The sequence below is a fragment of the Phaseolus vulgaris genome, chromosome 3 (assembly GCF_051622355.1).
Source record: "Phaseolus vulgaris cultivar YP4 chromosome 3, ASM5162235v1, whole genome shotgun sequence".
In the NCBI taxonomy this organism is placed as follows: Eukaryota; Viridiplantae; Streptophyta; class Magnoliopsida; order Fabales; family Fabaceae; genus Phaseolus; species Phaseolus vulgaris.
Window position 1 is genome coordinate 26874764 of NC_143500.1, and position 21735 is coordinate 26896498.

At 35.0% G+C, this 21735-nt stretch overlaps 1 protein-coding gene and 1 pseudogene across 5 annotated transcripts; one reads left to right on the forward strand and one right to left on the reverse strand.

Moving 5' to 3' along the window:
- Positions 1-8845: 8845 nt before the first annotated feature.
- Positions 8846-15253, reverse strand: LOC137806912 (Tetratricopeptide repeat (TPR)-like superfamily protein). 5 transcript variants are annotated; one of them, XM_068607294.2, is made up of 5 exons: positions 13373-15253; positions 11752-11918; positions 11561-11660; positions 9648-9735; positions 8846-9201 (listed from the first exon to the last, which is right to left on the reverse strand). In XM_068607294.2, the coding sequence occupies exon 1, from the start codon at positions 15167-15169 to the stop codon at positions 13430-13432; it is 1740 nt and encodes a 579-aa protein (XP_068463395.1). In that variant the 5' UTR covers positions 15170-15253; the 3' UTR covers positions 8846-9201; positions 9648-9735; positions 11561-11660; positions 11752-11918; positions 13373-13429. The 5 variants fall into 5 exon arrangements, with proteins under 5 accessions (XP_068463395.1, XP_068463394.1, XP_068463393.1 ...); XM_068607293.2 differs by having other exon boundaries at positions 13237-15253; XM_068607292.2 differs by having other exon boundaries at positions 11752-11863; positions 13201-15253.
- Positions 15254-17635: 2382 nt separating this feature from the next.
- LOC150028757 (uncharacterized) lies at positions 17636-21132 on the forward strand (annotated as a pseudogene).
- The last annotated feature ends 603 nt before the right edge of the window (positions 21133-21735 follow it).

The window sequence follows — 21735 nt, forward strand, 5'->3', positions numbered from 1 at the left end:
TCAAATGGTTCACGATATTATATATCTTTTCTGGATGCTTATAGTAGATATACATGACTATTTGTTATTCACAATAAATCTCAAGCTTCCACTGCTTTATCACGGTTCAAAACTTTTGTTGAAAATCAAATTGGATATAAATTAAAAGCAATACAAACCGAAAATGCAAAAGAGTTCTTATGTTTCAAACAATTTACTAATGATTTTGGAATTGATCATCGTCTCATCTGTCCCCATACTCACGACCAGAATTGATCCATAGAAAGAAAACACAGGCATATCACAGACATATCACAGACATGGGGCTTACCCTTCTTTCTTCAACTTCTTTACCTATTAAATTAAGGGCAGAAGCCTTCATGAGTGTTGTTCACGTTATCAACATCCTTCCCTTGTTATTGGTAACAAATCTCCCCATGAACTTTTATTTACACATGCTCCTGATTACACAACTTTAAAAACTTTTGGATGTGCATGCTACCCTCTTTTACGTCCATATCATAAAAACAAACTTGATTTTCTTTTTTCATGTTGCATTTTTCTTGGATACAACATACATAATCGAGGTTATATATGTCTTTCTTCTTCTGGTAAGGTTTATATATCTCCTCACGTTCTTTTTCAAGAAGATTTTTTCCTTTATAATATTCTACAATACAATTTTATTAAGCATGATTTTCACGACATCATTCCTGCAAATCCTGCACAAATGCCTTTAATTTTATCTAAACTTTCATGCTCCGATCATAGTAATAATTTAATTATCTCTCCTTCTTCCCCAACTCATAATCTCGATAATAATTTTTCTGAGATCTTCTCATCTATTCCTTCTGATAATTCTATTAATGTTTGCATAATTGATAATACAAAAAACAATCATCATATGATAACACGATCCAGAGTGGGTGTGTTCAAACCAAAAAGTTTTACTATTAACACTGTTATGCATTCCTCTATACCTGCTACTATCAAAGAGGAACTTCACTCTTCCAATTGGTTTAGAGCTATGATAGAAGAATATGATCTCCTTATCCACAACAAGATATGGGTCCTCACTTGTCTTCCCTCCGGATCCAAAGTTGCCGACTGCAGATGGATCTTCAAAAAATACAATGTTGACGACTCTTTTCAAAGGCACAAGGCACGTTTTTTCGCGAAAGGCTTCATCGTTCGTGACTACAACGAAACCTACAGTTCTTTTATAAAGCCATCCACTATTTGCATTGTACTCTAGCACGCTGTCTCTACTGCATGGCCAATATACCAGATCGACGTTAACAATGCGTTTCTGAACAGCGAGCTTCAAGAAGATGTATATATGTAGCAACCTCCAGGTTTTGAGTGTTCATCTCCCCACCTTGTTTGCAAACTTCAAAAACTATATATGGCTTGAAGCATGCACTGCAGTCGTCGTTTCAAAAGCTAACTTTTACTTTAGAAATGTTTGGTTTCCATTCCTCAAAGAGCGATAATTCTCTATTTGTTAAGTTTCACAATTCTTATACTATTTTCATTTTAATCTATTTAGATGACATTGTAATTACAGGATCTTTAGCTTACGAGATTCAAGCGCTGATTAAAAAGTTGGGCTCATTCTTTACTAAAAAAGACTTGGGACATCTTCATTACTTTCTTGGCATTGAAGTCCAACATCTCAATGGTGGAAATATTCTTATGTGTTAAAAAAAATACATCAATGATCTTCTACGACGCACACACATGCAAGAAGCTAACCCTGTTCCAACTTCCATGCAATCCACTCTTCGCCTTGCAAAAGATGCTTCACCTGCTGTTCAAGACTCCACCTTATATCGCTTTGTAGTCGGTGCTCTCCAATACATTCTCATTACACGTCCCAAGCTCTCATATGCCGTTAACAAAGCTTGCCAATTCATGCAAAATCCACAAGAACATCATTGAAAAGCAGTTAAACATATCTTACGGTACCTTGTTGGAACAACAACACATGGTTTGCTTATCAAATGTAGCACATCCATGGATAATCTTGCTTTCAGTTATGCAGGCTGGGGTAGTGACGTTGACCATAGAAAATCTACCACCGACTATTGTGTTTACCTTAGATCAAACATTATAGCTTGGTCTTCACATAACAAAAGGTAGTTTCGAGGAGTAGCACAAAAGTAGAGTACCGAAGCATAGTTGTTGCTCTAACTGAGGTTATTTGATTTTAATCTCTTCTTCATGAACTTTCTCTTCTTCATGAACTTCACATCTCCACTGGTCAATCACAAATCTTTTCTGATAACCTGGGAGCTGTTTTACTCAGTGCAAATCCCATAATGCATTCTCGTACAAAACATTTTGAATTAGATCTCCACTTCGTTAGAGATTACGTTAAAAAACAACATGTTAAGTTAATTCATCTTCCATCTAGATTTCAAGTAGCCGATGTTTTAACAAAACCAGTGTTTGGTCATTCTTTCAATAGTTTTCGTCGTAAAGTTATGGTTACTAATAAACCATAATTTTAAAGGGGAGATATTAGACATTTAAGTATACATTTACGTATACATGCTCTGTAATCCTATATATATATTCCCTTTCTATCCTTTGTATAACACACATTATCAAATATATTCTTTCTCTTTACAATAGCTTCTAACAACATGCCCAAATGAGTACAATTAACAAATGAAGTTATGACATTTTCTAAAAGTTGTGCTTAACAATTGGATAGTGCGGTTGTCAATATTAAGCTGTTTCCACTTTATCTTTAAGCAGAGAATGCAAATCTTTAGCCATGACTTAGTAAAATCTTATGTTAAGAGTAACATACTTCAACAAGATAAATTTGAAGAAATTGAAGTGAAAGTGAAAATCAATATAATGTTAAAGCAAACATCTAGTACAAAATATTACCTAGCCAATTTTTACATTGGAAGAAATAACTGCTCAAAGTTCTTTTGTTTCCTAGTTTTAACAAAATTATCTGATAATATTTTGGATAGGTTCTTACGAAGTACATTCTGTTCCTTGTTCCTTTCATGCAGACTAGGTGTTACTCGGCCTAATACTGACTTAAACATATATTAAACAAGATTACAATAATAACATTAGGGTACATATGTGCCAAAATTTACACCATATATGAGAAGGGCAATGTCGTAGTAATTTTTACCCACTCAATAAAAATATCAATAAGAGTCCCATCTACATATTTTGCAACTCCTGCTTGCTTAATACCACCCACGGATTGAAAATCGACAAATTCTTCATGCACCATGCCATGGTAGTAAGTATCGTTCGATACACGATACGATTCATGCGAAACGATACGATTCTGCTCTCGCACAATACAAATAGTGGGAATAATCGTTTGTACTCTCGTATCGCAAGATATAAGTGAAAATTGTTCAAAAAAATCGCAGAATCGCTTATGTATCGTGCCTTGAATCGTGCAGTGTATTTAGGTTTGGTAAAAACACTAACTTTTTTTAGTCACGAACTTGCTTCTCCTTCAATTATGATTTCCTTGTTCTTCTCCAATGACCCAAACATAGTGACACGTGAAGAACGACAACGAGAGTGAATGATGAGGAAGCGAAATGCAGGAGGAGTGGGAGGCACGATAGGAGCAACAATATCTGAGGCAAGGAAGTCCGACTTTCAAACGACAACATGCGAAAAGGAAGAGACAACTGCAGTAACAGTAATATTCCCATGGAAAATGAAGAGCCACTTGTGCAGAAGACAACCCTAATGATGTCTCTCCCTGGGCCACCAACCCAAATATTTTTTTTTTCATCTAACAAAGGAGTTGGGTCATATAATCTAGCCCAATTCAACCATTATAATATTAACCTAATATGGTACAACAACTCTTTTTAAATAAGGTTGTCAGTATTAATTAGATTTTTACATGTTTATATGTTTTATATTATATTTTTTAAATGTTTATGAATCTTTGATTCATGATTCGAAATATAAGCTCTTCGATTCACGATTCAATTACCATACACCATGGTAGTAGGTATCGTGCGATACATGATATGATTCACAATTCAACTACCATGCACCATATTAGTAAGTATCATGAGATACACAATATGATTATGCTCTCCCATGATGCGAATCGTGGGAATAATTGTTTTTACTCCCGTAACGCACGATACAAGTGCGAATCGTTCAAAAAAATCGCGGAATCACTTATGTATTGTGACTTGAATCGTGCATTGTATTTGGACGACTGAAACTTACTACTTCTTAAATTCTTAAAAGCCCTGTACTAACTTGATCGTCGGAGTGCAATCAACAGGTAGGCCCCCCTCTATTTCAACGGAGCTGCGTTCCAGAGCAACAAGAGATAGAACAAACTTGTGAAGAAATAGGCGGAGCTAGAGCTTGTCATCAGAGTCAACTGATGAGCAATTCAACCGACAATAACAGTAGTAAGTATCATACGATACACAATATGATTCTACTCTCCCACGATACGAATCGTGGGAATAATCGTTTTGGGACCCATATTGCACGATACAAGTGCGAATCGTTCAAAAAAACCGCAAAATCGCTTATGTATCGTGCCTTGAATCGTTCAGTGTATTTGGGTTTGGTAAAAACCCTAACTTTTTTTAACCATGAACTTGCTTCTCCTTCAATTATGATTTCCCTCTTCTCGTCCAATGGCTCAAACATAGTGACGCACAGAGAACGACAATGAGAGTGAAGGAGGAGTGGGAGGCGCGATAGGAACATTGACGTTCTAGGCACGAGAGTCTTAATTTCAACCAGTAGCATGCAAAAAGGAAGAGAAAATTGCTGCAGCAGTAACATGCCCATGGAAAATGAAGAGCCACTTGTGCAAAAGACAACACTAATGTTGTCTCTCCCTAGGCCACCAACCCAAATATGTTTTTTTCATCTTACAAAGGTGTTTGGCCATATCATCTAACCCAATTCAACCATTATAATATTAACCTAATATAGTACAACCACTCTTTTTAAATGGGGTTGTCAATATTAATTATATATTTACATGTTTATATTATATTTTTTAAATGTTTATGAATCTTACGATTTACGATACAAAACGATTCACGATTCGAAATATATGCTCTCCGAATCACGATACGATTCACGATTCAATTACCATGCACCATGATAGTAAGTATCGTGCGATACACGATACAATTCATATGAAACAATACGATTTTGCTTTCCCACGATACGAATCGTGGGAATAATCGTTTTGGCACCCGTATTGCACGATACAAGTGCGAATCGTTAAAAAAACAGCATAATCGCTTATGTATCGTGCCTTGAATCGTTAAGTGCATTTGGGTTGGGTAAAAACTTTAACTTTTTTAACCATGAACTTGCTTCTCCTTCAATTATGATTTCCGTCTTCTCGTCCGATGGCCCAAACATAGTGACTCTTGGAGAACGACGACGAGAGTGAATGATGAGGAACCGAAATGTAGGAGGAGTGGGAGGCGCGATATGAGCAGCGACGTTCTAGGCACGGGAGTTCGACATTCAAGCAATAACATGCAAGAAGGAAGAGAAAACTGCCGCAACAATAACATGTCCATGGAAAATGAAGAGCCACTGGTGCAGAAGACAACCCTAATGTTTTCTCTCCCTGGGCCACCAACCCAAATATGTTTTTTTCATCTAACAAAGGAGTTGGGTCATATCATCTAGCCCAATTCAACCATTATAATATTAACCTAATATGGTACAACCATTCTTTTTAAATGTGGTTGTCAGTATTAATTATATATTTACATGTTTATATGTGTTATATTATATTTTTTTTAAATGTTTATGAATCTTACGATTCATGATACAAACGATTCACGATTTGAAATATAACCTCTCTGATTCACAATTCAACTACCATGCACCAGTGTAGTAACTATGGTGCGATACACGATACGATTCACAATTCAATTACCATGAACCATGGTAGTAAGTATCGTGCGATACACGATAGGATTCTCCCCTCCCACGATTTGTATCGTGGGAATAATCGTTTTTACTCCCGTATCGCACGAGACAAATGCGAATTGTTCAAAAAAAATCGCAGAATCACTTATGTATTGTGGAACGTATTTGGGTTTGGTAAAAACCATAACTTTTTTTAACCACGAACTTGCTTCTCCTTGAATTATGATTTCTCTCTTCTTCTCCAATGGCCCTATCATAGTGACGCATAGAGAACGACGACGACAGTGAATGATGAGGAAGCGAGATTTAGGAGGAGTGGGAGACGCGATAGGAGTAGCGGCGTCCGAGGCACGGGAGTATGACTTTAAAGCAACATTATGCGAAAAGGAAGAGACAACTACAACAATAGTAACATGCCTATGGAATATTAAGAGCCACTTGTGCAGAAGACAACCCTAGTGTTGTCTCTCCTTGGGGTACCAACCCAAATATGTTTTTTTTTTTCCATCTAACAAAGGAGGTGGGCCATATAATCTAGCCCAATTCAACCATTATAATATTAACCTAATATGGTACAACCACACTTTTTAAATGTGGTTGTCAGTATTAATTATATTTTTACATGTGTATATGTTTTATATTATATTATGTTTATGAATCTTACCATTCATGATATGATTCACGATTCAACTACCATGCACCATGGTAGTAAGTATCGTGCGATACATGATACGATTCATACAAAATGATAAGATTCTCCTTTCCCACGATACGAATCGTGAGAATAATCGTTTTTACTACCGTATTGCACGATACAAGTGCAAATCGTTCAAAAAAACCGTAGAATCACTTATGTATCGTACCTTGAATCGTGTAGTGTATTTGGGTTTGATAAAAAACCCTAACTTTTTTTAACCACAAACTTGCTTCTGCTTCAATTATGATTTCCCTCTTATAGCCCAAACATAGTGACACATGGAGAATGACAACGAGTGTGAATTATGAGGAAGCAAAATGTAGGACGAGTGGGAGGCGCGATAGGAGAAACGCCGTTCGAGGCACGAGAGTGTGACTTTCAAGCGGTAGTATCCGAAAAGGAAGAGACAATTGCAACAACAGTAACATGCCCATTGAAAATGAAGAGCCACTTGTGCATAAGACAACCCAAATGTTGTCTCTCCTTGGGCCACCAACCCAAATATGTTTTTTTCATCTAACAAAGGAGTTGGGCCATATAATCTAGTCCAATTCAACCATTATAATATTAATCTAATATGGTACAACCACTATTTTTAAATGTGGTTGTCAGTATTAATTATATTTTTACACGTTTAAATGTTTTATATTATATTTTTTAAATGTTTATGAATCTTACAATTCACGATACGAAACAATTCACAATTCGAAATATAAGCTCTCCGATTCACGATACAATTCATGATTCAACTACCATGCACCATGGTATAAGTATCGTGTGATACACGATACAATTCATAGGAAACGATACGATTCTGCTCTCCTATAATACGAATTGTGGGAATAATTGTTTTTACTCGCGTATCGCACTACATAAGTGCGAATCGTTAAAAAAATCACAAAATTGCTTACGTATCGTGCCTTGAATCATGGAATGTATTTGGGTTTGATAAAAACCATAACTTTTTTTAACCACAAACTTGCTTCTCCTTCATTTATGATTTTCCTCTTCTCCTCCAACAACCCAAACATAATGGTGCATGGAGAACGATGACGAGAGTGAATGATGAGAAAGCGAAATACAAGAGGAGTGGGTAGCAGTGGCGCGATAGGAGCAGCTGCGTCCTTGGCACGGGTGTCCGACTTGGAAGTGGCAACATTCGAAAAGTATTAAGAGAACTTTTTAAACAATCTACCTGATGAAGCTCCATGAGTTCCTGGAGACAATTACTTTCTTAATGCAAGCTTTTCCCATATGAAAAAAGACTTTCATAATACTAGGATAAAAATAATCTTCATCAGCTTAAATTCAAACAGGCAAAAGTGCTTGAGCATAAACGAGCACAAGCATTTAAAAGAGACATAATTAAGATATGACTAAATCAACATTTTCTCGTGCTCTAACTACTTATTCACTGACCCTCACAACTTAACTTGTGAACCGAAACCACCAATCGGAACAATTTTTCATTTCTACATTACTACATGAACAAGGTTCATTAGTAGTAAATTATTTGCAACACAGTATCTAACTGAATACTCGTGAAAGAAACTGATCAAATCATGGAATCTAATGCTAAATATCCTTTAGGTGCTCGAAAGAACAGTAATTTATAGTGGTGTTCAAGAAACTAATTTGCAATACTCAAGCTACCATTGTGAATGTAAAATTCAATGTTGACGAATAAGCAAAAAACAACCGACAGGATGGCAGCACTAGTATTAGTTATCAATTAGATTCCACAATAAACCAGCCAATGTTCAACGTGTATTATGGTGATAATATGGCGGTCAACTTTGGTGACAATTGAATTGGGTTAGATTCTAAGCATAAATTGCTTTTATTTGATAAAAACCCTGTGTGGAGACTGGACATTATGTGGAAAATATTTGGGAAGATTGTGTTTCATCAAGGTCTCATTTTGTCATCGGTCCTAGCACTCGTAGGATTCTGAAAATGGAAAAACTAGGATGGAGAATGACAATAGGTGCTCTCTTGAATGATAAATATGACAAGAAAAATGTTGATTAGATGCTTCATGAATCTCAGAAACAATATGTTTAAATATTGGGATTTTCTCCGTGTAATTGAGTTCAATGATTGATTAATAGCTTTCTGACGTCAACAGTTCACTTCAGCAACAATTGCTAAACAGCATCCCATATTTGGATAATCTATTACAAGATGAATATGGAAAATGATAGGATTGAAAGTTGTAACAATTTGCAAACTACCATGAAAACATTGAAGAGGACTATTTTATAGATTCCGTACTCAATTTCTGTCTGTTTTTTCTCTTATTTAGAGAACATACTGAAAGCTGCTATGAGTTATGCCGTACGTCAATATATTCTAAAATTAAAAAAATTATCCTTTGTGACAATACATAAATCCAAACAGAGGTAATGCAACTATGAAGCAAGATCTAAACTTAAAAACTAAAAGATATCAGCCATGCAACTCTAGTCTATGAGGATCAGAAAAGAAGAAGAATTTGTGTGCTGCAATATGACAATACTGAACAAAGGCGGTCATGTCGCGTAACTGTGCCATGCCATGTTGGGTATCAGACCTCGTATACAGGCCTCCATTTCCTGAAGAGCAAAGTAAATAATGAGAATAATGAAGTTTAACATAATGTTTTTATATAAGAATGTAATAAATTGTTCAAATACAATTTATTTTCTAGCTTCATATTGAGCATACTAAATAAACCACTCCATGGGTTACAATTCTCAAACACTCAATTTGGCCAAGAGGAATTTGCTTACTGTATAAAATTAGGGTTAGACATAAGAACCATGCACACCAATAAAATTAAGGCTATATACTCATAACAAGGATGAATCATGTGATACCACTCCATAAGTGTGGTTGACCAGTGAAAGGATTCTATTTGAAGAAAAGTGTGCATATAAAATTGAATCAAAGTGACTATTCCTATAACAGAATACGTATGTATATATGTGTACAGCAAAATAAAAAATGAACAGATGAGATAGTGAACTCATTTTCAATTTAAAACAATTAGAAGCCTAACAGCAATAAGAATTCATCCACTAGGCTGAAGAAAAATCAGAATCCACATCAAGCTCACTCATGTCAATTCTTGCCTGTGTAAGTGAAACCTGCATAACCATAACTAGTACTCAGTAGCTGTCACAAACATTAAGTATATTCATCACGTTTTAATGAAGAAACAATAACAGTCACAAACATTAGATATATTCATCATGTTTTAATGAACCAATAACACAGCTGCATATACGCCAAAGTATTCAAAAGAATTAAACAGCAATTACACTGAAACAGTAAAGATTGGCAGGTGACGAACAGTTCGGATCACATAAAGGTAAAAGGGTAGAATAGCAATTCTTCCCTGCTCATTTTTCTCAAACTTCATAAAGTTTGAAGGGAAGGATTAAAAAATTCTGTAAACCCTAAACCCCCTTCTAAATCGTCCTCTGATGAATCCGCTTCAAAGGGTCTCGACGTATGGGACACTGCTACCACTACAAACAGTAAAAAAAAACAGAAGCAGAAAGAGAAGAAGATATATAGAGAAAGGGCCTCTGTAATTCAGAGAATTCCACTTGAAAGATCCGCTTTTATTTTGGAACAACAAGAAGGTATTGATCTTGCAGCATACGTACATTTAGAGAGAAAATCTACAACCCAACACGACTAGCACGAGTGAGCAAAATCTACTACTACTCACATAAAATCTAATCAGCATGAGTGGGCGAAATCTACTAAGAAAATCTACAACTCAGCATGAGTGGGTGAAATTTGCTATGATTGAGAAAACATCTACAATAGCATGACTGGATGAAATCTACTACGACCGAGAGAAAATCTACAACAAAACATCTACAACAGCACGACCGGGCGAAATCTACTACAACTAAGAGAAAATCTACAACAGAAAATTTACAACCCAACATATTGGGCAAAATCTACATCGACTAAACAGGTGTAGCTCGACTAGATTCCAGCCTTAGAAATAAACTAAGGTTGACTATCGACTAAACACGTCTAACTCGGCTAGCTTCCAACCTTAGAAGTAAATTAAAGTTGACCATCAACTGAACGGTTCTAGCTTGACTAGATTACAGCCTTAGATTAAACTAAGGATGACCACCAACTGATTAAATTGGTTAAAACTCGACCATGGAAGCAACGAAACAATGCACGTCAAGTAAATGAATCATCAAAATGAACTACACGAGGGCTAAAGGCTTATCTGTCAAGGTATTTAATATTTCCCTGCACTTGATATTTTTATGGGACAAATTTCAATATTTTTACATGCCTATAAGGAAGTTAACACCTTATTAATGTTTGTATCTGTCAAAATCTAATGTTTTCGTACACGACCATAGACAAATTAGGCACAACTTACATCATAATTTATTTCTTGATTTCTTACTGGATAACCCTCTTCGCCTCGTCTACTCGGATTGAGGCTGGGGGGCTGTGTATTGGTAGTTAGTCTGATCTCCTATTAATAGGGGATGTAACTTATCTAAAGTCAATTATAGAACCTATTAATTATTAACCCTCTTCGCCTCATCTACTCGGCTTGAGGCTGTATACCGGTCATGGGTCTGATCTCTTATTAATAGGGGATGTAACTTATCTAAAATCGGTTATAGGGTCTATTAATGATTAACAAAAAGAGAGATTCAATAAAACTTCCTTAGCCAAGACTAAAGGGATATCTACTCATAGTACTTGAAAAGAGATAAGTAAATCAGTTGAGGAGAGTTTTATGGATTAAATAATATTAGTTAAGCTTTAGAAGATAAGAGATAAGTAACCAGGGCTATATCTCTTTGTGGTACTTGAAATCAGTTGAAGAGAATTTTAAAGATTAAATGATATTAGTTAAGATTTAGAAGATAATTGATAACTAACCAGGACTTATAAATACACTATGTGAAAATGCCAAACCTTTTCTGCAGTAGTAGCATCATCAATCGCACAGTTCTATCTTAAAGCACACCCACATTGCATCCAAATCATCAGCATTCAGCAAAAGATCCGATTGTTTCTGTATAACACACCGGGAATGTCAATAATTAAGAGAATATCAACTGTTTAAGCAAGTATAACCAAGAAAATGGCAAGCCAGAACATGATACCCTCAGAAACGGATACTTGTCAATCTCTGGACTCAATGACTGATTGATCCATCTTCAGGTTTTTGATGATGATGAGAGTGCATCAATGTGTGGATCAAATTAAGGGTCTTGACTGCCAAAGAAATCCAGATCTAAAGTTCAACAATCCATAAACCTTCCTATATAATCTGCAATGATAGGAAAAATGACCTATAAAGGGATACAATAGAACATATTAAATCGAAACTAAAGGGTTTTCTTAAACAATTTAAAATATATTATATTCCAAAATCAACTATCATAAATACCAAGATACTTTACAAGTAGTTTTAACCACAAAAAGGTTGATTGGATGTAAAAGTTTGTTCCTGCCTTCTGAGATAAGGAAATATACTACAGTAGATATAAAGGGAAATGCAGAAATAGAATTAGCATCACAAGATAAAAGTGAGTCACAAGCAAATGAACAACTTATGCTAGAGGAGAAAACCAATTGACAATGCTTAATTTGGACAACAAGAAATTAATTTCACAGCAATAGTGAGAGGGAACTCAAAATTTAAAACATAAAATCAAAGAAGACCTTTCGTAGTTGGTAACAAAAGGAGAAGAGCTTATAAAGTTGCATATAAAATTTTATCAATAAAAGTGAAAATTCAAAAGAGTAAAAATAAACCTTGTAAACAACTGATTAATAAAGTATCAAAATATCCTTGAAGAAGAAACCCGAGATTATAAATTTAAAAACCATAACAAACAAAAATGTTCATCAACGTCTCTGTATATATAATAAAGATCTAAAATAGCCAACAGCTAAACACCACAAACTGTTTTATCCCACAGGAGAGGTGAAAGCAAAAATTGTCCCTTATATTTAAAAATTCATCACCAACCATGGGCAGCTAGGCGCCAAATAACAATGTGCATCTCATACCATGAAGTTCCCTTGTGCCCTTGCCCTCTTGACTACCCCCAAAACCTCTAAAAATGTTATTTGAGAAATAAGCAAGCTTGATGGACCACAGCTGTTGCATCCTGTCTCACAACACCTACGGTTTCAGCCCTTGACAAATAAAAAAAATTCTATCTGTTCATAGTTTTAAGGTTTTTTCACCAAAACCAAGGAAATCGTTTAATCTTTTATTTTTAATACAATTTTAAGTGAGTTACCTATTTTACCTCTTTCAGTTTTCTTATTTGAATGTACATTTATGTGTCATTACATTTTCTCTTTCTGTAATCATAACTAATTTTTCTCTCTCTCCATGTTAATTAGATTAAGGGTATAATTGAAAAAAATATTATTATCTAAATTTTTTAAAAATGACAAATAAAAATGAACCAATTTTTTTGTCAAAAAAAGGCTGATAATTAAAAAGGAGCGGATAAAGTATAAGTCAAATCACAAAATCGACAGTCAATAACTGAAGACAGTTGCACAAAAAAAAGCAAGCATGTCAATTGTTTTACCAGTGTGTCATTCAAGTTTCTTGTATGTTGACTCACAAGTCTAGGCCGAAGGCATTCTAGATTTGCAATAGAATGGGAGCAAAAGGTTAAGAAAAGGTGGTAGAACAAGAGCTTCAAATTCCTCAATCATAATGGACAATTATGACATTGAGTCACTGGCAGAATCACGTACCACGTCACCTCCAGTCACTGCTTCATTACTACCATTCAATCCCTCAAAGACTGCCAATCATGGAGTAGTTAAGTTACTTGTCCAACTACATCCAGGTATCCTAATGATTTCCTTTCCTTCCACACCCGTTCTCATCTTCTTGGAATCATCCCATCTGCCAACTGTAGCATATATGCTAGAAAGAAGAGAACAATAACCAGTTGTATCACTCTCCAGTTTAATGCAATGCTGAACAGCTATCTCCCCAAGATCCACATTATTGTGTAATCTGCAAGCAAGAAGCAGAGCTCCCCAAACGCCAGCATTGGGTTGCATTGGCATATTTATTATAAGCTTGTATGCTTCATCCAGATGTCCTGCCCTCCCTAAGAGATCAACCATGACTCCATAATGATCAATTGAAGGCACGAGTCCATAGTTCTTCATGGAGTTAAAGCACTGGTAACCTTTTTCAACCAATCCAGCATGATTATAGGCAGTTAGGATTCCACTATAGGTGACTAGATTAGGAATAATACATTCAGCAAGCATCTGTTCAAATAACTTGATCGCATCAGATGGTTTTCCATTTATTCCACATCCGTATATCATTGCAGAATATGCAACCAAATCCCTCTTTCTCAGGCCATGGAATAGCTCGTACGCCATGCCAATGCTTCCAGACTTTGCATACAAATCAATTAAAGCAGTAGCCAAATGATCATCCAAAACAATTCCAAAGTCATTCATACGTGACTCAATCCAGCACCAACGCTCCAGATCCCCCAATTGAGAACAAGCTGATATAACACTAGCAAATGTCATCTTATCAGGATGTATATAGATATTGTGTTTAAGCATATCATTAAATAGTTCAAGGGCTTCCTTGGGTTTGCTATTTTGAGCATAACAAGCTATCATAGCATTATACGAGAGCAAATCTTTGTGATTCATCTGGTCAAAGAGCTTACAAGCAGAATCAACATCCCCACCCTTTGAATATCCAGCAATCATTGCCATCCAAGATACACAGTTTCGACTGGGCATTGCATCAAAAAGTTCTCTTGCTGACACTATGCTTCCACAATCAATGAAACCAGTGATCATTGCATTCCAGGAGGCCAGGTTTCTCTCTGGCATTAGTTGAAACAAAGTACACGCCTGATCCATATTTCCTGCTTTGGCATACCCAGATACCATAGAGTTCCAAGATATAACATCTTTCTTGGGAATCTGATCAAAAAAATTTTGAGCTTCATCCAAGTTACCTGCTTTTAGATAGCCAGATAACAAAGAATTCCAAGAAACCACACTTCGCTCAGCCATTCCGTCAAACACGTGTCGAGCAGTCCCCATGTCACCCATTTTCGAGTACAAATCAAGAAGGGCCGTTTGTACATAAACACAAGTATCAAATCCAAACACATGAACTTGCCCATGAATTGATACACCTCCCAACATGTTCTGAATCCTAGCACATGACTTGAGTGCGGAGGAGATAGCATGTGAAGTTGGATACAATCTTCTCCTGTGCATTTCAACATATAGTGAAACAGCTTCAGTAAACAGACCCTTTTGAGAGAGGAACCGAATCACACAACCCCACGAGAAGGAATCTGGATTCTGCAAATGGTGAAGCATTGAGTAGGCATAGTGTGCCACAGTTCTATAGTTAGTGACATCCCGAAGAAGCATGTGATGGATTAAAATGGGCTGAAGAAAAGTAAAACCGTTGATGAATATGTGGGCATGAATTTGCTTTGCCTGCTTCACAGTTGAACATTGTTTCATTAAGGTTACCAATTTCCTAACTTCCATTTAAGCTTTGTTGGGTTTGCTTTAAGAAAGAAACATTAATCACTCAATCCAAGCAAAAACCTCACTGGATGTTAAAAAGGAAAATTGTACTCTACAACCATGAGAGTCTATGTTTTAGAAAAAAATATATTTATTAAAGAATAAATTTGGAAGTAAATAATATGAAAAAATATTAAAATAATAGTATTATTAATTGGAGAATGATCTACATAAGAGTCAGTTCTCAATTTATCAATGTCCTCAATTAAATTACATATTTTATTTTATTTTTTGTTATCTTTTATGTATGAATTAAGTGGCCAAAATTTCAAAACCTTGTATCTTTATTTTTCACATATTTTTATACTATAAGTAATTAAAAATTTAATTTAATTTCTATTTTTATATAGTTTTTTTTTTTATCTTTTATGATCAATCCTTGTTAAGAAGCTATTAAACCTTATAAAATAGGTTTATAAAATTAGATTTGCATTAATTTATATATTATAAAAATGTTTTTATTTTTAACTGATGTGAGATTTTCAATATACCTCGTCACGCTGAGATCTTCCAACTCGTGTGTCAAACTATATATTTATAACTAGTCTGACAATGATTTAATAGACTCAATAAGCTCTAGCTAAAACAAACTCTCGCTAGAACAAACTTTAAATGATTATGATACAATCTTAAAAAATAAACTTTAAGTCTAACTCAACTTTACATACCAACTTCTAAAATTAAGTTTACATTCACTTATATATTATGAAATATTATTATTTTAATTCACATTATTTTATTTATTTCCTCAAATATGACCTATTTTCAATGTTAGAAATGGGTGTTACCGATTTACCCTTACAATTGGAAATAGTACCTTTACTGCATACGTGTGTTAGAATTGTAAGCCTTAAACAAGAGGGGAGTGAATTGTTTGTTTAAATATTTTCGCAAATACAGGAGAGAATGAAGATTAATGAAGTATCACAGAAGAAGGAATAAGATTAGCCAATCAACAAACTTGTTTTTAGAATGATTCCAGAAAAACAATCGGTTGTTTTTTCGAAAAAATCGGTTGTTTTTATAAGCAGTTTATACAAACAAAGTTAAGGCAGTTTAAAGAGTGTAAGGATAGAGAGATTCACACAGAAAGTTTATACTGGTTCACTCAACACCTAAGCTACATCTAGTCCTCAGAAACCACTACGAATACACTATGTAATCAAGAGTGATGATCTTGAACCCCTCAAGAGTACACCACTCCTTGGCAAAACCCACACCAAGAATGTTGATCTTGATCCCTTCAAGAACACACAACACTTTTTGGCAACACCAGTACAAAAATACAATTATCAAGGAAGAAGGGAATAGAATAAACCTGGGTAAATCACAAGATCAAAGTTCAGAATACAAGATCCAATCCTATTCCACACATTTGAGATGATCCAAAGCTCTTTCAAATCTTGGAAAAACTATTTTGATAAACTCTCTTTCTTGCTTCCAGATTAGGAGCATAAAACCACCTTTATATAAACCAACTAAGTGGTAAAAAACATTTAATTAAGGAGCTAAGGCAGTTAAGATCATTAAAAAAATATTGAAACTACTTAACAAAATTCTATTAAGGTTTTTAGAAAAACAATCGGTTGTTTTATCGAAAGAATCAATTGATTTTTGTTTGAAAACAAAGGCAAAGACAAAACTTTTCCAAATCATTCTAAAATCCACTAAGTGTCAAACAACCTGTTGATTCGAAATTTCAACCTGTTGAAATTTGTTTGACAGTAAAGGCAAAGACAAAGCTTTTCCAAATCATTTTAAAATCCACTAAGTGTCAAACAACCTGTTGATTCGAAATTTCAACCTGTTGAAATTTCACTTCCTTTTAGAAAACCCATCTTTTCAAAATGTTAAAGATTCAAATGAACTTGGATCATCTTAAGGAGTGAATTAACAAGTTTCAAACAACTAGACAACACACACACAACAGCAAGGTCTTCAAGCTTTCCACTTGGATTTGGAGTCATCAAAGCATTTTGTTCAATAATGTGGGTCCACAAACACAAACAAACACTAACGTGTGATTCTGTTTATGCTTTTCCTCATCACCTCATATAAAATTATGGGTTTCGATACGTTGACACCCTCTATGGCATGAGCTGGCATAGTGAGAGTGATGTGGGTGATGCGACAAGTGGAGGTGGCAATTTTTGAAATAAAAAATGTTAGGTCGAAAAGATTCATTCCCACGCTCGTTTGACTTTTGAGTGACCTCCCTCTTCGTTTCTATGCGGTCATTTATGTTCTCACAGTGACCTCCTTTTCGTTGTCGTTGTTCTCTTGGTTCAGGTCGTCGTCGATGTGCTACGTTTTCCGTGGTGGTTCCAGTTGGTGGTGGTGTTGCGTTTTCTGTTGTGTCGCACTTTGTTCTCTTCTGTTGGTGTGGTTCTAGTTTGGTCTTTGTGTTGGGCTTGTCTTGGTTTTAGAATGAACCACACCAACTTTACATCTAGTCCCAGTTTATCTTTTAGATTAGATAAACCATTAATTATTTCAAGTACTATTTTAAGGGAATTGGTTAGTAGGTGGTCAAATGAGGACTAATATTTTAGGATAAGGCAACATCTAGTGTCATTTAGTCCTTTTGATGTTTGTATCTGTTTGGGATTGAGAATTACTGGTAAAAATGTTAAGTTAGAAGATTATGAGGGTGACTTGATTAAAAAATTATTTGTTGAGGAGGAGATCAGAATAGTTGACATTGTTAACAAGTTGAAGGAAAGTAAAATAAGAAAAAAAAACATGTTGATGTATTTTGTAGACTGTATATATTGTTTGGGTTTGGTATTTTTTATTTTCCCCGAACATCTAGGTGTTTTAGTAGTTTTCCCTTGAGTTTGTTAGATAATTTAGATGAATTGAATATGTATAATTTGGGTGAATTCGTGCACGAGTTAGTTGTTAGGAGTCTACAGTGAGCTTCTGAAATTTTCAACCTCCAAAAGAATTCAGTCGAACTACATTTGGTAGGTGTTGCTGTGTTACAAGTTAGTTGAAGTGCTTTTTGCATATTTTCAATATGGACAAGTGTTGTATTTTTGAAATTGAAAAAGTGATTTACGAACTTTGTTTTTCATTGTAACAGTTGTGGGCAGTTCAACACGTAGGTGTTGGTCATGCCAGTTCAACATTTTGTTTTTTGCGTGTTCTTCAATGGGCCCATGTAAATGACCGATCAAGCAAAATACATGTTGTTTTTGCTTCGAATGAGGTATTATGAAGTTTTTTATGGAGTAATTGATGATTCATTTATTGAACTTTTGAAGTGAAAGTTTTAATTTACCTAAATTCATTTATTGGAATTTTTTTAGATTGTATGGGATTGGGGTTTGTTAAAGGAAGAAGAGACGTTGGATATAGTGGTTGAAGCACGACATTTTGGTGGAGAGTCCCCATCAAAATGTAGTGTTAATATGATGCTTGTTTTTGTGTAGAGTCATAGTTGAGTCAATAAGCAGATCATGACAGAAGGCGACATCCATTCGCTTGAGCCTAGAGGGAAAGTGGACAACATGGTAAAATCCATAGTTATAATTTTACATATAATGTTTGATATACAGGTAGGTTATGTTGTTTACATGTAGTACAATGATGTACGATGAAAAAAAAGCAAAGTCGAAGCAACAATCTGAAACATGTTTGCTTGAATCCTTTTTTTGCGGTATGTGTAATATGTTTGTTGTTTCATTCAACATGTTGTTGTAATTATCTGATTCCATTTCTTTACAAACTAGTATTTTGAAGAAATAAAGAAGCCAAAATCTAAATTGTGGGCTTGGGATGCAAAGGATTACAAAGTTTTTTACCCGAATGACATCCTTGAATTAGAAGATATATTAAATGCTAATATTGTGAGTGATTATTTTTTAACATACATATGAAATACATGTTTAGGAACATTAGAATAATTTCTTTCGTTTTGCTAACACTTAGGTGTTTGTGCCAACTGTGCATGATGACCACTGGTGGTGTTATGCGGTCAAATGTGACAGTAGGGAGTTGTTTGTCTTGGATTCCCTTGGACACAATGGCTAATCATGCAAATACACACTATGCAAATAACGCTTTTTAGAATGACATATTAGGTCAGTTAAATGAGAACTGATGTAAACAAAAACGCGGTGATATTTTTAAAAATATTTGGAACATATTACACATCTATCCAATCAGTGTTATATGTAATTTCAGATTCAATTTTTTTAAGTGAATAAAAAGATATATTACACCAGTTATTAGTCATAATCGGTGTATTATATGTTTTTACCCTATTTTCTTGGCTTATGCCTTTAGTCTCCATTCGCGTTACTCTATGTTTTCCTTCTTCTTTTTGCCTCCATTTCTCCTTCCAACTTTGTTGCCAATGCCGCTTCCAACAACCGTAATAACACCACTAATCTCTTTTGTTTTGTATGGCAGATGGAAAAACGTTCAAGAAGCCTCGTCGTCCTTATGAGAAGGAGCGTCTAGACGTGGAGTTGAAGCTAGTGGGAGAGTACGGGCCTCGATGCAAGGAGTTGTTGAGGGTTCAGTACTTCCCTATTCGCATCCGCAACAACGCTTGTAACCTCCTCACTCTCGACAAGAAGAACCCACGCCGAATCTTTGAGGGCGAGGCTCTCCTCCGTCGCATGTTTTGCTACAATCTCCTCGACGAGATTCAGAACAAACTCGATTACGTCCTTGCACTCACTGTTGAGAACTTCCTAGAGTGCCGCCTCTAGACTCTCGTATTCAAGTTCGGCATGGCCAAGTCCATCCACCATGCCAGGGTTCTCATCAAGTAGAGACATATCAGGTCCTTTTCCACTTCTAAATCCGCTCCTTTTTCATTTTGATTTCATTTCTAATTGCTGCTTTTGCTCATTTTCGGAAATTGTATACTAAAATCTCATGCTTTTAGTATTGAATTGGGAATTTTTTTTCTCAAGTTTGCATATTTTTTTAAAATATTTTATGTTTTTTCTGATTAAGGCTAGAATGCATAGATAGGAAAAGAAATGCAATGATCTTGATAATATTTTTTATAGTTTTTTACTTTCCTATTCTTGAAGAGTTTATATAGACGAGTAAATGGCTTATTGAATAAGTGCCTATTACGTGTTTGTGAATTGCGCGTCCTAACCGGTGTAAAAGTGGCCTTAGTACGTGACTTTGTAGCACATATAACACCGGTTGGGAGCCACAATCGGAATATGCCTTCTGAAGCACATATTTTTTAATATTTTATTTAGATTTTGGTACATTTTACACTGGTTTCTACAAACGATGTTATATGTGATTGACCTTTAACATCGCTGAGATCTACATCGATGAAGGAACCAATGTTATATGTCTCCTAGAACCGATGTTATATGCGTTTTTTTTGCACTAGTTGCATTGATAAAGTTGTGGTATGTTGCTAAGTAAATGTAAAGTGTTTGTGAAATATAAAATATGATCTGATTTGTGTTTTGTTTGGTATGTGTTTTTTTGAAATTGATTTTATTTGGCCAAACACAAAGAGTTCAACATATGTTTAATATGGTTGGAATGGATGGTCCTCTTAAGGTTATTGAACCAAAGCTTCCATTATAACCAAATATGTGAGTAGTTATCGATTTTGTAGTACTTTGTAATTAAGGTTAGATAGGTTTAAGTTGTTCATGTATGTATTACTGAATAATGTGGTTGTGGTTCGCATTTTGCAGTTTGATTGTGGGGTCATGGTTGTGAAATATATGGAGTTATGGGACGGAGTCCCCTAAGTTTGATAGCAATACTATGCCATAATACACCTCAACTGGTTTTACTTTGATTACATTTATATATGTTTTTGTTTGTCTTTTAAGGTATCTGTGTATATATTAATGGGTGATGTTTGTTTAGGTTCAAATTCAAAGTTTGCTGGAGGATTTGATTTCCAAATGGGTGTTTCACAAAGATGACATCCATCGTGAACATTTGCTGTCAGATTTGGACTTGAGGGGCAAAAAAGTGTGACGCCCTGCAATGTTGTGTAATTAGGATAGGATACAGGCTTCAACTTGTAAATCAAATTTTGACCTTATAATTGTTAAATGATTTTGGACATGAGTTGACATTTTATTGGAAAAATTATAGATATTTATGACCTAGAATGACTATTTTATGTAATGCTACATTTGTATAAATGTAATTATTGATTCAAAATGTGAGTTTTGATTTAATGTTTGATTATGTTGAGTAAAAACAAGAATGATGCTAATAGTTGAATAATTCAATCACATGTGACGAAAATATAAACACTATAATTGTAATCTAAATCAAAGGTCATGAAAAAATGAACACCGATTACCCTTTAATTTGAACACAAATTATCATTGAATTGTGTGTAAAGGTCCATCAAAGTTACCATATTGTACAACGGTATCCACTTTTGCGTTGTTCAAGTGTTGTGAAATTGAGTGATTACAAATTTTAGTCCTTACCATTTACAAAGTAATTAAGTACTCAGGGTAATGCAAAAGTAGTTAACTGATTATGACAGTCCTTACTGTCAGAAGTGGTTG